The sequence below is a fragment of the Camarhynchus parvulus genome, chromosome Z, assembly GCF_901933205.1.
Source record: "Camarhynchus parvulus chromosome Z, STF_HiC, whole genome shotgun sequence".
NCBI lineage: Eukaryota > Metazoa > Chordata > Aves > Passeriformes > Thraupidae > Camarhynchus > Camarhynchus parvulus.
This window is the reverse complement of record NC_044601.1, coordinates 36520698-36537779: the sequence shown is the minus strand read 5'-3', so window position 1 is coordinate 36537779 and position 17082 is coordinate 36520698. Positions and strand designations below refer to the sequence as shown.

Below are 17082 nucleotides of genomic sequence, written 5' to 3'. Positions count from 1 at the left end.
TTGAGGTTTTGAAATTGTAATTCTTTCTCTCCCCCCACCCCATAATTTTCTATGTTTGCTTCTCTTTACCATAGCAGGCAATGTGCTGCCTGTCACAAATTTTGGGATTATGGAACTTCCTAAATTAACAGATATTGTTGAGCTTACATATGACATTAGTAAACAAAACATGGGGAATATAAAAATATGTTCATGCTCTGTGATTTCCTCATTGTGATACAGAATGTGGAAGATGAAAAGAAGTGAGCTAAAGGTGTTGTTAGGAATCCTGGGTACATCACAGGTCAACTGATGAATAACTCTTCAGCTCTACAGTTCTTACTTGACTTGACTCCTGGTTGTTTTTGTCTAGTTGCTAATGATCTTATTACAAAATTGGGTTAACTTACTGCCAATACTTGAGTCTCGGATGTCAGACTGAAGTTCATATATAAAATACACCATTCTTTGTTTCCTTCTTGCTTTACTTCCCAAGTCAGGATATTTTAAGGAGATAGGATATATTACTGTCGGGACCCAGGACACACCTCTGGCTGTCCAGGACACCAGGACCCCTGCTAGGGGTCTCAGAGACCCTGTCACAGAGCCCAAGACACCTGTGGTTTTGATTATGACCCATGGAGCAAATTACCAACCTTATATGAAGATCAGCAAGCCACAACAGTTTAGGTAGAATAATAGTGAAATTATCACGGGCTGGAAAAGAAGATTTTGGGTTTTTTGGTATGGGGGTTCAGGAGGCAAGATGGAGGGAACTGGGTGTGTCCAGCCTTTCTCCTTCTTCTTCTTGGCCTCCATCTTCTGCTGTGATGTTGGCACTTGGGGATTGGTTTAGAATAGAGGTGCACTGTCTAACATGGGTGATAGGTATTGGAAAGTAAAGGTAAATATGATACACGTAATTTGTGGTATAAGAGACTGCGCAGCCTTGGCGGCGGTCGGAGAGCGTCGTGGCTGCCTTGCTGGTCAGACCTCTGTCTGCCAGGGAGAAAATTTTGTAGATAAGACTTAATAAACAACCTGAAGACCGAACAACAGAGAGTCCAGTCTCATTCTTCAGAGCCTGGGGTCGCTTCCCTGGACCACCCAACTCACCTCGGGGGCAGAGAACAAGCAGCCGACCCCGAGATATTACCATGATACAAGTGCAGCGGGGTATCAGCCATGGGTAAGTTGTTCTATGATTTTTTGTAAAAACACAGTTAAAGGTTTTTGACTTAGCACTGTCAATGAGTGTGTGCTCTGTGTTAGAAAGAGAATTAGACATAATTTGAGAAATTAGTTGTATTATTACCAGATTGTTCATTTGTAAACAATAAGAAGTTGGATGGGTGCATTGATCTGCTGGAAGGCAGGAAGGCTCTGCAGAGGGACCTGGACCGGTTGGATGGGCTGAGGTCAATGGTATGAGATTTAACAACGTCAAGTGCTGGGTCCTGCCCTTGTGTCACAACAACCATGCCTTTCACTATAGCCTTGGGGCAGAGTGGCTGGGAAGTCCTTATTGGGAAAGGGCCTGGGGTTGCTGGCTAACAGTGGCTGAACATGAGCCAGCTGTGCTCAGGTAGCCAAGGAGGCCAATGGCATCCTGGCCTGTACCAGCAGTTGTGTGGCCTGCAGGAGCAGGGCAGTGATTGTCCCCTTGTGCTGGGCACTGGTGAGGCCACACCTGGAATGTTCAGTTCTGGGCCCACCACTGTAAGTAGGACATTGAGGGCCTGGAGTGTGTCCAGAGAAGGGCAACCCTTTCTTCGCAGAAAGGGTTGCCAAGCATAGAACAGGCTGCTTAGGGAAGTGGCAGAGTCATCTTCAAAGCTGTTGATTTGGTGTTAATGTGGGATTGAAAATATTGAGAAGGATCAAGAATTGTTGCAAACCCTGCTGTTTGTGTGGTGGTTTTGAGCCTAGACTAATGCAATCTTTTTCCTTTCACTTTGTAAATTCTTCAGATTTATGGCAAGTACTGGTTTTGCTGTTGAACAGTAGTAGAGTTTCTCCTGAGAGGGTTTTACCCTTGTTAAGACATATCCTTACTAGTCTGGTTTGGGGCTGCAAAATATGCAAGACAGAAGAGATTACAAGTTCACAGAGCAGCTGCTGCTTGGGTGTTCAGATCATTATTTAGGCACTTGATTGAAATTTACAGTTTTGATTTTGAATTGCAGAACTGAGTTGACTGTTATTATCCTCCTTCCAAAACATGGGGGTTATTTTTCTTTCCATGTTGCCTACCCTATTGTGTTGCTGCATGACTTATGGAGTAAAAAGTTAGTCATCTGCTCTAGAATGACTTTCAGCTGTAATTTCTGTCACTTTTTCGTTTCTCCCTATGATGGTAGGAAGGCAAAATTTTAAAAATTAGCTTCCATTACTTCTGGAATAGTGCTCAGAGTATTCTACCAGATCCTTGTCTCTACAACTGCATCTGAATATATATTTGAGTTTCTGGTATACTGTAAACCTATGAGGTTAAAAAGATTGTAGATCTCTCAGTTCTGCACTGTAACATACACTAGACCAATGGAGATTATAGAGGTAAGAAAGTGGATGTTGAGTGGTCCTGTGTCTGTATTCCAATGGCACAAGTACCCACAAAGATAAATTAAGCTAACATTCAAAGTCTGATATAGATACTGCAGACATCATATTGATACTGTTCTTTGTATCACTGGAAGAATGTAGTTTTGACATGGTTTGACACTGGCCAAATGCCAGGCACCCATGAAAGTTGGTCGCTCACCCTCCCCTGCCACAGCTAGGCAGAGGAGAGAAAGAAATTAATAAAGGGTTTGTGAGTTGAGATAAGGACTGGGAGAAAACACTTCAAGGGCAAAAAAGGCTCATCTTAAGGGTATGAAGTGAATTTATTACTAACAGAGTCAGAGGAGGATAATGAGAATTAAATTAAGACTTTACAACACCATTTTCTCCTAACCCCTCCCTCCTTCCCACAGACAGTGCAGGTGGCACTGATTGCATTTTTTCTAAATAGAAAATTCAAAATATTACTTTATTTATATATATATATATATAAGTAGCATCTGTAATAGTGATTTTTTGTGCTACTTTTGACTTCAGAAGCATTATTTCTCAGGTGGCAATGGTCTTGGCTCTGTTATTTCCACAAATATGTAAGAAAATGCATATGCAGATCTCTGTGTTAAGAGGGAAAGATTTCTACTTCAAAATGAATGGAACAAGTTTGTTAGAAATTAATTTCAGGTTCCCATCTTAAATGTGTATTTAGGTTCTTGTGCATACATTTGGCTAGGTTTTGTGCTGTGTGTCTCATCTGATTATGTGTGAGCAACCAAAGATACCACACTCTTGCAGACTGTATGCAAAGCAGCACTTGCATCTAAGTCATGAGTCTATAGAAAGTTTTGAAAAATTCATGTTGCAGATTTGGCTTCTCAAATGGGCAGATTGCTGTTTAGAGCTTAAGGATGCCTAAACCAATTAGAAACCTTTTATTTGTTAAAGAGACTATCTATTAAGGATGTGTACATGGTGGATTGGAATGATTGGAACATCAGGACTCTTTGGTCTTTCACAACAACAATTTCTTTCCCTCTGGGACACAGTTTTTTCCTTTATATGCATTCATGCCATAGTTACAGTGTCGAGATTTCCTTTAACTGCAATTTAACTGGGAGGGGGAACTTGTTCCTTCTTCCAGTCAAATGTCTAAGTTATGAGCATGGGATTCTGGTCAGAATAATGCTCTTTTGCTTTAGAAGGGTAACCAAGTGTGTACTTGTCAAAAACAAGTCATTAACTTCTTTTTCTCTTGGAGCCACTGGGAACTTTTCCAGCTTCCTGGGAACGACTGGAAGGGTTGTCAGTTTTTTTGTTAACAGGGAGAGGTTCCCCATCTTTTTTACCATATCCAGCTTGCCTGTTCTGGCCTGCTTTAGAAACTTGGACCCTACTTGCTAAAGGCATTTATAAGCTGCACAATCCTTGTCGGGTCTTGATGTGATTTCTAAGGTGAATCATCTTTGCCCGTTGCTAATGGATGGATGGATTTCTTTCCTATTCAATTAGAATCAAAGAAATGGATATCAAGCCTTATAATTTGTTTCTAGTAAATCAAGCAGATGGTAGGAGGGCTACTTTTCTCTTTTGTTAAAAAAAAAAGGTAAAAAAAAAAGCTTTTGGGTCTTGCAATTTAGTTACCCATCAAATTATCTTATTTTTCACTTAGACACTTTCTTAAATTATGGAGTGCTTTAGGAGCAGTGCTGCTAAGTAACAATGTGCAATTAATAACATTCATAACATTTTCCCAACACAGAGAGGACATCAACCTGTTCAAGTGAGCAAGTCCAGAGAAGGGTCACCAAGAGGGATGGAGCACCTCTCCTGTGAGGAAAGGTTGAGAGAATTGGGTTTGTTCAACCTGGAAAAGAGAAGGCTTTGGGGTGACTTAACTGCAACTTCCAGCACTTGAAGCAAGCCTATAAGAATGACAGAGAAAGACTTTTTGCAAGAGCAGGTAGTGACAGGATGAGAAGGAATGTCTTCAAACTCAAAGACAGAAGGTTTAGATTAGACATTAGGAAGTAATCTTTTCTGGGAGAGTGGTGAGGCTCTGGAACAGGTTTCCCAGAGAAGCTGTGGACTCCCCAGCCCTGGAGGTGCTCAAGACCAGTCTGGATGGGGTGACCCGGTCTAGTGAAAAGTGTTCCTGCCCACAGCAGCGGGGTTGGAACTACATGATCTTTGAGGTCCTTTCTGACACAAGCCATTCTATGATTCTATGAACATTGTACCTCCTAGATGATATCAAAAAGGTAGATTTGGTTTGCATAAGTGGAGCAGAGTTTCTGGAATTCAAATATTTATTGAAAATAAAGAATCTGTGTTTTAAACAAATGCATAGAGGTAAACTTCTTCCAAACTAATAGGTCTGGACATCTTCCAGAGACATGTTCAGTCTTTGATAAAATTACTCTTAAGAAAAATTGGAACTTTTCAGTGGTTTGAATTGGAGATAATACTGCTTGTTAAGGGCAAACAAAATATAAGAAATAATGTAAGTTGTTCTTAGGAAAGGAAGTTGCTGGCTCTACTCAGAATCTAAAATTAAATTCTGCTGCAGCACATAATCTTATTTTAGCCTCGTAGGAAGCTGTGCTCATATTCTTTGGCCAAAATTTAACTTATATATATTTTTCTTACTGAAGTGATTTGTAATCCATCTGAAACAGAGAATATTGTCTAAATGTGGCATTTCTGTTTTTTAAGTGATTGGAGAAAGCAGGAATTACAATCTTTATTGTATATCTTTCTGCAATAGACCTAAAATGCAAACAGTTCTGTGAGCCTATTTATGAGTCATGAAGTTACTTTTGTTTTGCTTAACCAAGTGGCTGAAATGTTGCCACCAGTATGTCTGGAATGTTATTTACTTGGTCTATTTCTGCAGTTTTTCTTTGTACCACTGTACACATGCCACAACTAGGGGTCATTTCCTTAAAACTGACCAAAGTAATACCCTCAAAATCGCTGTTATTATTTTCATCAGGGGCTTTATAATAAAAGATTTATCGTGTTCTGCACCTTCTGTGCTCACACATCTCTCCATTTCCCCATCTCTCTCTCCCTTCATTCTCTTAATCAGAATTGCTTTTGGCAGATTTGGAAAGCTGCTGTTTTTACTTGCATTTTTTGTGTTACTTGATTCCTTGATTTAGTACTTTAACTTCTTACATTGTGTCTTACAATGCTGTCTGATTGAAATGTATTAACTTTCTTGGCTGGGTAACTACTTTTTTTTTTATAAGGAGATAATTGTTATGTTTCTCTATTTCCATGTGTATCATATTTTATGGTCCCAGTACTAGACATCCAGCTGGTTGCAAGAAAACTGTAGGTGTTTTAACATTTCCAACGGAAGGGTAGGGTGGGTGGGGAAGCTTTTTGGAATGCTGACAAATAATATCTGACTCTTGGAAATGTCTTAAGGTCATAGACTCCCCTCCCATGCTTGGAAGGCTAGACTTAAAGACCAGGTATGCTTGTGTTTTATTTCCTTTGTAACTGAGAGAAAAGTGACAGAAGAGTTGAAATACAGATCATGGCTACCATAGGTTAATGCAGGAACATTCTGTGGGTGGTGGTCTTGGTTTGTGTCCTTGCTACTCCCATCTGATACATGGTGCCCCGTTAACCCTTTGGATATTAGTCAGAGGGTTTAATTCTGCTACTTTTATTTCCTAGATGTACTTAGTTTCAGAAGTTGTATCAGTTTTGAGATGTTAAATTCTGTAAAGTCTGTTAGCATAGCAAAAATTGCCTTACAGTAGCATATGAGTTGGGAACTGCAGTAACTTGCAGTTCAGGGTATTTTCAATAGCAGAGGGACAATTCATAACAGTTTTGCCCTGCAATTTCTTCTTCTTGTTTAGGTACAAAGCAGAGTAGATACAGACTGGGTTGTTTCCCTGCTGTTGTGAAAACAGATATCTAGTGCTTCTTACTTCTGTGGTTGTAGTAAAATATGTTCTTCTATCTCTGCATTTGCCAAAATGATCAACTCTTATCACAAGATGGTATCTTCTTAGCTTGTTTGATGTTTTGACAAACACATGTGCTTTACCATATCTGACACTTTTTACATTTGAATAGTGATTTGTTTTCTTTATTAGGTGTTTCTCCTTTATTTATTTCCATCTTTGATCATTTAACTGATAAATACTTGTTTTCAATACTAACACTGCTCATATTTTATTATCCTGGCTTATATGTAAATGTTTCTACTGAAATAAATCAGTCTTGTAACATGAAAAATATAAAACTTTGGTTGAAGTTACTTCTTACAATTAATAGCTGTTTGATGGTCGAATACCTTACAGCTGTATGGTGGAATTTTAGTTTGATTTTCTGCCAACCAACAATAAAGTACGACTTAATTCCTACAAATTCCTGAGATATAAACTATTAGTCATGACCTAGCATGCATACACTAATAAAAAGCTAAAAGACTAACAAAGCTAACCTGAAAGAAAGTTGGAGAGAGACTATTTATGGAGCATGTAGTGACAGGACAAGGTGGAATGGCTTCAAACTGAAAAAGAGTAGGTTTAGGTTAGATATTAGGAGAAAGTTCCTCCTTCTGAGGATGGTGAGGCGCTGGCACAGGTTTCCCAGGGAAGCTATGGATGCCCCATCCCTGGAAGTGTTCAAGGCCAGTTTGGATGTGTCTCTCAGGAACTGAGACCAATGAAAGGTGTCATTGTCCACAGCAGAAAAGTTGAAATCAGGGGACCTTCAAGGTCCAATCCAATTCAGGCCATTCTTCAGTTCTGTTATTATTATGTCCATGCAATACACGTTGTAACAGGTCAGTAACAGATTCTGTCACTCATTTCTCTTGGGCAGCCCACACATTATCTTTCTATCACAAAGTGTACTGCCAGGAGGAAGCCATCTCTGTGGAACTCGTCTGTGCCACGAAATTGCTCATGCTTGGTTTGGACTGGCCATTGGTGCTCGTGATTGGACAGAAGAATGGATAAGTGAAGGGTTTGCCACTTTTTTAGAAGATATATTTTGGGCTAGAGCACAACAGGTAAAGGAGATGACACATTGCTTCAAAATTAATGTTGAAATCAAAATTATATGTGAATTAGATGTAAATTAAACCACAAAACACAAACTGTGCTATGGAGTAACATATTTTAAAATGGTATTGGAATTCACATGCTTACTTGATTAAAAAAAAAGTGATCCACAATGAATACAAAACTTTACGGAGGTAGGGCTCAGTACAAATGGGAATACAAACATCTGTTTGTCAATGATTACCTTCCCAAAAATTTTATACTCAATCATTAAAATTGAATTATCAAACAATTGCTGAATTCTTTCCACTTCTGTTGTATACCTGAAACTGGAAGAATCAACAGTCTTACTGCATATTGGAATATTCCAGGTACCTAATTAAAATTGTTTGGTTTCATCCAATAGATGACCAAGAAATGTACCTCAAAGCAAAATAGAAGATGATTTTAAATGGGGTACACTGGCACTTATACCTTTTTTACTCTTCTACTGCCCAACAAGTTACTGTCCTGTCAGAGACTTAGAAATCACTGCCTCCCTTAAGGTGAAAATTTCATAAGTTGCATGTCAGCTAGTAAAGTGTTTTTCTGATGCAACTCTTACTTTTGTAGTACCTCTGCTACTTCAAGCATTTCATGTGTTAGTCCTTTCTACCTGTATCTTCATCAGGTTCCACCCCTTTAGTCTGCAGATTTCCACCTGAGCAAAAGCATGGTAGAACTGGGAACTGACATAATACACTCCTCTGAACCTCCATTTTATTAAGTATCTGGCATATTTATAGCACCAAATTAAACAGAGTGCCTCATTATGTACCATATTTCTGGGGAAAAAAAAAGAGAGAAAGGGTGTCTAAACACTTGAGTTTTCCCTTTTGGTTCTAAAACTAATTTGTGCCCTCACATTGAGAATAACTACACTGCTGTGAGCTGTTCACATTAATTCTTTGCTTTTGTTAGTCACTTGAAAGCATTTTGATTGTAGTAGACATCTTCTTTGGAGCTGAGTGTAAAGGAGAAAACAAAACAGTGTGATTAGTTCCCTTGTTATCATGTAAGGCATACCTTTTGAACATTATTGAGTAGTTTTGATGCAATGCAATCATACAATTTAAGGATTGTGAGTGTATTCCATAGTGCCTGAGAATAATTTCAGTTGTGATTGAATGTAGTGCAGGGTAGTATTAGCTGCTTTTGCCAGTTTCCCATCTATTCTTATAATAGAGAAACATAAATTATAATTATGTTCAAAACAATTATTTGTCAGCTGGCAACCTGGCATTTATTTCATAAGTAGGAATCTCTGTTAATATTATGTAAATGGAGAGAAACACAGCAGGGAGCTTTCAGGAATATGGCAGAAGTAGTAGGAAAGAGGAGTGAAACCAGGACACAATGTAGCTCTTTGCTCTCAATTTGGGAAGGGTAAGGATGCAACCAAAAGCTCTGTGCCAGGGATCTCTACTGTAAATTTAGTTTGTTTCTTGCCATTTACTAAAGGGAAAAAAACATGCCCATCTCTCTCCTCAGTCAGAACTATTTAACTGACTATTGATTTGATGTGCACACTGAGGCTTTTGTTTTTCTTAGTGCTGCTATTATCTCTCATAGCAGCAACTGTTGTTTTTTTATCATGGATGTTGATACCCTTTCCTGCCTCTTCTGCACATTAAAGAGAAACAAACCAAGTTTCTTGTTCTGCAAATTATTATTGTCTGTTGGGAAACAGCAATAAGCGATCTGTATTTTTTGTTTACTAAGTAGCTGTCGCGTGATGAAATAAAAGGGCAACAGGAACTGAAAGCTTTACTTCGCTGGCGCAGACTCAGAGATGAGGTGCAAAACTCTGAAGAAGAGCTGCAAGTTTTAAGGTAACACTATGATAACACCATCACTGCTGTTGTATTTTCACTCTCTCCTCTCTTCCACATTTTCTCCCTTCAAAAGATATACATCCAAATAATCTGATTATATCCACTGCATTTCCTTATTTCCTTCTAATAAAAAAAGAAAATGCAAATTAAACTGACTGGGTTATACATCTTGACTATAATACAATTGCTTCTCCCTTTGTTATAGAAAGCTTTTAGAAAACCATGGGATTATCTTAATATGAAATGTCTCTGAGCAGTTTACAAGAGCTTCTATTCACGGAAAAAAGAAAAAACCATTTCCTGAAAAGTTCACTGTTGAAAGTTATAACAGAGTCATTTTCTGTAGCTGAAGACAAGTACATACATTAGTATGGTATTTAACTGCCAAGCTGAATGAAGCTTTAAAAAACAAGGAAAAAGTATAACATATAAACTTTATAAACCTCCTTTCTAATTAGAAATTTCTAATAGTTATATTTAAAATAGATTTTTGGTCTTTAGGTATCAGATGCTAAACTCAAGGCTCCTTTATAGAGAGCTAAAGACAGTCTTCCTTTGCCAGTGATTAATATTCTGTTCTGATTGGTGTGTTAGGAATTTTCAAACAGTCTTTGATCTTGAGTGTCTGTCTAATTCAAGATCCACTGAGCTTCTACAGTTTGTCTTCTCACCATCTTCAACCAAGAATAATGAGTTTACTAATTCTAGTTCAAATTAGCCATGATTTCTGACCAAATCATGGAAGTGCAGGGACAGATTTCAAACAATTATGTAGTCTATTCTCCTGCTCTGAAATAAAGATAGTATACACAGACCATCCTAAGTGGGTTCTTACTAACATGTTCTTAGAAGGCTCCAATAAAAAAGTTTTCATAAGAGAGACAAGCTGTCTCAATCAGATAGTGTTGAGTTAAAAATTGCTTCCTAATGCATAACTGAAATCCTGTTTATTTCAAACAATGTAGATTTCATTTCTTTCTTTCACCAAGTGGAAGTGAAGAATAAATTGATACCCATCTTCTAGATTATCAACTTTTAAATATTTTTGGAAGACTGTTGCCATTTCATTTGTTTAAGGTCTTCCCTTCTTCTTGTGCTTGTCCAGTAGAACCTAAAAGGCTCTATTATATTTGGACACCCTAGAGAGTGCTCACCAACATTGAAGTTCCTCTCCAAGGCCTCATGTAATCCAAAAGCATATCACCATCTGTGTAACTGTAGTCTTCCACTGATCTGTTTTACTTTATGTTTACTGATGAATTGTGTAAGCAGAGTCAATGAAGTTACACTGTCGTGTAAATATTCAGGTGCGTAATTTGACCATAGTTGAAAATGCAAAAGCAAACTTAATCACTAGTTGTTATAGAGTTGCTGCCAACACAGCTACCAATTTACATGACGTTTTTGTTTGCTTTAAATATTTAATACTAAAAAAAAAAAAAATTAAATATTGGTTCTTGGGATATGATGCTTATCTGGATAAGTGTTTTCCATTTTCAAAATCACATTTGTTGTCTTTTGTATTTATATAGCTGTTACTTTTAATCAAATGTTATGTGGTGTAAACTTTCAAAATAATTTTTCTAAGGGTCCTAACCCTTTGTAGTTTGAAACTCAGGAAGGAATGACTTATTTTGAAAATGAAACTTACGCTTTTTATTGACTTGCACATTTATTTGACATAATAATAAGCATTTTTATTACCTTTTGGATAGTATTATTCCTAATGCTAATACAAAAGAGTGAAAAGGTAATTTCTCATTTGAAAAATGTGTCTCCAACAAACACTTCAGGCTAGGCACATCATATCACTTTGTGATTCTGGCCATTTCTTCTTCTCTGATATCTCTAGTTCCTTGTGATTGCATTTAATGACTTCTTACTTATTTCAGTCAGATATAAATATTTTCTACTATTTTTGTGGCATGGACACGAATAAATTCTCTTTTTGCACATTTATCGGGAGTTTTTTTCTTTTCTTCATCCTTCTGAAAATATGTTCTCGTGCTGTCCAAAACTGGCATGTAAGAGAGAAAATCTCAGTCCCGGCTCTTGGTCTGGGTTGTGAGTCTGTACTGAGGCTTGGGCTGGTTCTAACTTGTGTTTTTATACAGAATTTTAAACTTAAATTATAACTATTTGTTTCTTCTTGCCAATCATTTCAGGAAGGAAAAAAATCAACCAACTCACTCTTCCCAAGCACAAGCTCATTCTTCCATTACTTTTTTTGTTCTCTGATGATCATATATCATTTGTGCTTTCTCCTGACAACTGGAAAAATCTGCCCCAAACTTACCAGCTGGTCCTATCAATTTTTGATCCATCAAATGAATATCTTTTTAGACTGGATGAAAGCCACTCAGCAAACTGATGATCAGCCTGATGTTTCTTCTTATTATGGGTACTTGGTAATATGTTATAGTAAGTAGCATGTCATAAGCTACCTGTAAAAAAAGAGGTCAGGTAAGAAAGAAATTGGATAAGTGTCTTTTCAACAGGTAGCAGCTCTGAAAGGCAGCACAAACAAATCTTAACATTGAAGAAGGAATTTGTGGCACAGCTATGCTCATACAGGATGAGACTTCCAACAGACCTGTACCTGTTTTCTCACAGAATTTGAAAGAAACCTGCAGGGATAAAAGCACCTATGAAAAAGATCTTGGCACATATTTTGCTGGTTATCATGAACACCAGCACTCTCATCCAGCACTCTAATCTCTCCTCTTAGGAAAGCAAAGAAGAGCTTTCTGTTCTGCAGAATAAAGCTGGTGTTGACATTTGTTTCATCTCCTGGACCTCATGGCTGAACTGTGTCTTGTGGTTATTCCTTAAGTCAAGCCAGTGTTGATATCTAGCTCTAAATTAGTCTCTGAGTTCTCTCCACTTGTGTCAGGTCCATTCTGTCCTGAAGCAATGCCTCTGACTGCTCTGTAGGTGTTTAAAGAGTTTTATTCTATCTGATAGGAAATGTGCTTTCAGATGGTCTCTCACAGTCTCTGTGTAAGTTTTCATGACCACCTGGCTCATCAGAGCATTTAATTACCAAGGACATCACAGTGCATTGTACTTTTACTAGGGTGATGTACTCATCTGCCCAGCAAATAGAAAACAACATCTTCTACCTCCTTCAGACATTTTCCAGTATCTAAAATGTGCCAGATCGCATCTTGAATATTTTGAGACAGCTTGCCTTCAGCATTATGGTAGACTTTAGCTACCAGATTAGATGCAGCTTTTGTAGGTCAGTGTAACAAGTTTTCAATCTTTGTACTTTGAATATCTGGTAAATACAATAAGCATTGCTTTAAAATATTGTTCTGAAGTCCTGATAGCAGAGAACAGGGTTACATTCTAAATAGTTACACTCCTTTACAGACATTTTCAAGAATATATATACAGCCTTTGCAGAGGAATGTGTATATGTTTTCTGTATGGAATTCTTCACTACCATCATCCAGATGCAATACTTCTTTCTGGTCAGTCCTAGGATTTACACATGCACAAAGTCAGAGGAGGAAGGAAGTATGGTTGCCTAATTTAGAATAATTGTGATTATGAGAAAGATTTCAATTTAGTGTGGATTCTGTAGCCTGTGCTCAAACTCCACTTTTCAAAGGCAATAGACGGGGCTATTTATTAAGAGAAATGAAGCAGTTTTTATGTTTTATGTATGCAGAGAAGTCATGTATGGATGAAAAGTCATGTATGGAATGTCAGCAGGTCTTCCTTCCAGGAGACTGATCCAGAAGAGAAATAGCTGGATTTCTGCTTTCCTACAGTGGGTCTGCAACGTTTACACAGCCTGAAAGAACTGGAGTTGCCATAGAATAAGAAAACAATTACTGGTATTGTTCTTTCAATGTTGAGGGAAGATCTTACTGGAAAGATATTTATGAATGGAAGAGGACTGTGTCAGAAACACAATGTAAAATTCAATCTGGCTTTTTCTCTCTATTTTATTTCAAACAATTACATTTTATGAAAATTTTGTGTATAGTGGATTTTGTGTGCACAGGCATGAAAAAATATCTGTCATATTATCTAAAAAATACCCTGATTTAGCACTCTGGACACAACTTTAATAAGAAACTCTGACACAGATATAAAAAAGGAATAACCCTTCCGTCAAATGAGACACAGATATGGAAAAAATTTGATCACAAAGCTCTTGAAATCATTCCTGCATGAGTGGTGTGGTTTGAAGGATCTTGCCTTGCTGTGGCCCATATTTCCCCTATTCTGCAGAAATGAAAGGAAGGACATTTGGTTTTGACGACTGGCCATTTCAAAATCTACATTTAGAATTGGAGAGGTTGTTCTAGTCACAGGGTTAGGCTCCTAAGACAGGCAACTGTTCTCAGACTACTGTTAGTTGGGATGCTTTCTGAATGGACGAATAACATCTAGATGTTCTTCAGTACTATGCCTGTGAAGGCACTTCTTACAAATGAAGAAAAAATGCTTGTACAGTTTCTTTTTAGTTTCAGTCTGTGCTCTTTAGAGCCTAAAAGTCCTCCACACTTAACTGTTGTAGATTTGTGGCATACCAGATACTGTATTGCATTTTAAATCAGGCAGTGAGTAGTATTTTTTTCCTAGACATTATTGTCTGTAAACCTCAAACCTGGGTGCAAAATACTTCTTCTTTTAATATTTGAACTACATTTCTTCCAACCCAAAGGGAAAAATGAAAATCAGAACACTTTCTGCAGCAGTCAATTGAATGCAAATGAAAGAGGTTATTCTTGCAAGGATAGTCATGTAAGCTGTTAAGCTAAAGTTCAGGTAAAAAAAAGAGAAAGCTCTAGTTGAATGTAGTGACTTCACTTCCCATTCCCTTAAAATGTTGGTTTTGTTTATTTTTTTTTCTCTTTGCTCATAAGGTGTCTGCACTGGAAAATGACATGCAACTTGGTGTCATGCTGGCTGTAAAAAGACTATACCAACCTACTGATGAATTTTATTTAGAAGAAAATTGACTTGTTAGACTGTCTAAGTCAACTTATATACTTATGCTGAAGAAAAAGACTAAACTAGTCACAGGTTTTTAAAGTTACTATGCCACACAATGCTTTCAACTATCAGAACCTGTAATGTATGACTTATTTCTTTACTTACTTATCCAAAACTTAATTAGTGTGTTTCCATTTAAGGCCCAAAAAGGAGAGTACAGGAGAAGTGAGTGAGTCTGGAGCCTCTGTTGTCAAATATGGTCTTAAAGCAGAAAAAATCTTTATGCAAGTTCATTATTTGAAGGTGAGTGTTGTCAGCTGATTTTTACTGAGATTGCTTTATGAATATCATAAAAACTTCAGTCTTCTAGATATCAGAAAATTCATAGCTTCTGCCTTAACTTTTTGCAGGGTTATTTTCTTTTACGATCTCTGGCAAGGAAAATAGGAGAGGTCTCATACCTTGCATCTTTACGGAAATTTGTCGTTAAGTTCCATGGGCAGCTCGTCCTTTCTCAGGTATTGTGCTTCTTCCTCACCTTTGGGAAAAACAAACAACCCAAATGTTTGGATTGGCTGCCTAAATCTGGTGGTGATGTAAGGGGAGAGGCAATTGTAATTTGGCAATATAGGTAAAATTCCCACCTGGTAGAGGGCAGAACATTTTTAGCAGTGACACTTCAATCACACCCTGCTAGTATCCAATAATATAAACAATGAGGGATATTTTTTTAACATTATACTTCAAAAGGCTCATGTAAATAGGTACTGATGTTCTCAAAGAAAGGGTCATTTACCATACTGGAATTATTGCCTGTGATCTTTTAGCTTGTGGTTTTTGGTTGTGATCAGTCAAGTCTTTTCCCTGATTCCTCTCTGTTTCTGAAAGAGAAGAAATTATACTTCTGAATATATTTGTTTTATTTTATTTATTTTCTTTCTCCCTGCATGCTGTTTCATTCAATGCTTCTAATTTCACCATATTTCTTATAAGGACAAAGCCAAGTAGGGTTATAAGTAGAAATTTACCTCCTGCTAGATCTTTCTGTAAAAGTCATGTAACTACTGGCTCTAGTTTTGTTTTGATTTAGAAAATTACATAGCTCTCTGAGCCCAAAGTTCTAGGAATCCTGTCACTAGTGATGAATCCAGCTTACACAAATAGCAATGCAGCTTCAGGAATGCTGTGAAAACAACCATTCGTGGGAGTGTCTGTGAACCAGGTCACTGAACTCATTGTGGTAAAAAACACGCCTGGAAGAAAACCCACAACACAACAAATATTTAGCATTGCTAGAAGAGCAGTGTGATGACAGTGAGAGGCAAGGGAAGAGAAGAGAGAAGGGCTATGAGTGACCTTCTGAAACCACCTTCTTTGCTGAAGGTTGAAAGGTCTTATGCTTGAAATTTTTGAGGATATTCAGGACAGTGATAAATGTTTCCTTGAAACACTGAGTGAGGGCCTCTGATTTTGTGTAACTGAAGTCTAACACTTGCTGTTTCTTCCAGCCACAGTGTTTTTTGCTTGCATGCATTCTGTTTTGAATTTTACTCTTAGAGGGTGAGATGTATGCCCAGGTATCTTACAAATAGCTTACGGACTGGTGATTTCTTTTGTATGTCAAGTCACCCAGAAGTTAGGAGCAGTAGCTCTTAACTCAGCATTTCTGCCCTGTGGAAGCATGTTTGGGGTTTTAAGGGAGTTAACACTGCTGCAGCTGTTTCCTGTGCCAATTGAGACTGTAACCAGCTGCATTTGGCATAGTGCAGAAAATGCCAATGACTATATGAGCCTTGTCTATATTACGGTATCCAAAATCATAAAAATTATCCCTCACTATTACACAGCTGGAAGAATTTTGAAAATTACAGAAGTCATAAGACTGCTAACAACAAGAAGAAGCCCAGTGTTTTAAGCTGGTGGTAAGAAAGGTACTCAGATTTTGGTAAGAAAATGTTAGATTGTTGCTCCTGGTTGATGTGGGGTGAATTGTGTCAGTAGACTGTTTGAATGCTGCAAAATATTCAGCAGACTGTACTACTAGCCATGGTAGCTAGCTAGCACGTACACTAGCAACTTCTCCCTTTGTCTGGCTATGAAGTGTCAATTCGTAGCTTACCTACTCTGGTCTCCTAAGATTAAATACTACACACAGAAACATCCACTTTGGTTATTGGATAAAAAAACTGCTCAGTGTTTTGTTATTGAATCATTGGAGCAAAAGTTAAGCTTTTGTTTCTTCAGCTACTTTTTATTTGGATACGTGCAATATGTCCATAACTATGTGCTTAATATGTAAAGAAAAAGAAGGGTACTTTTCTTCATTTAGAAATACAATGTGGTGGAGAAAGAGTGTGGTACATTAAAACTTCTATTGTTCACTTTTGTGCTTTTACCTTGTCTATCAGACTAAATCCAGCTCCTACTGAAATTATTGGGAAGAGAACCTTAATGTAATACTGGTTTTTGGTCACTGAAAAATGCAAATGTGATAGGCTTATATCCAATTAAAATGCATTTTCTGTCTTTGTAAGAAATCTTTAGCATTGTGGTTTTTGTTGGGGTCTGATATAGGTAGATAAGGAAGCACAGCAGGATCTGTAAATGCAGAAGCAATGACGTCAAGTTAGTACAAAGTTTCTTATTCAAGATCCTTCTTGAACAAACATGCTGTCAGTGATTAAATT

General features: G+C 37.6%; 1 protein-coding gene across 4 annotated transcripts in view; it reads left to right on the top strand.

Annotated features, from left to right (window-relative positions):
• AOPEP (aminopeptidase O (putative)) overlaps window positions 1-17082 on the top strand; it is a 186158-nt gene that overhangs the window by 61474 nt on the left and 107602 nt on the right. For 3 of the 4 annotated variants that reach the window (XM_030968819.1, XM_030968818.1, XM_030968817.1), the window contains exons 6-9: window positions 7387-7576; window positions 9333-9439; window positions 14596-14698; window positions 14806-14913. In XM_030968819.1, coding sequence (XP_030824679.1) covers window positions 7387-7576; window positions 9333-9439; window positions 14596-14698; window positions 14806-14913 — 508 coding nt within the window. Of the gene's footprint in view, window positions 1-7386; window positions 7577-9332; window positions 9440-14595; window positions 14699-14805; window positions 14914-16242; window positions 16327-17082 lie in introns of all 4 variants that reach the window. The other variant, XR_004061498.1, reaches the window with a different exon arrangement.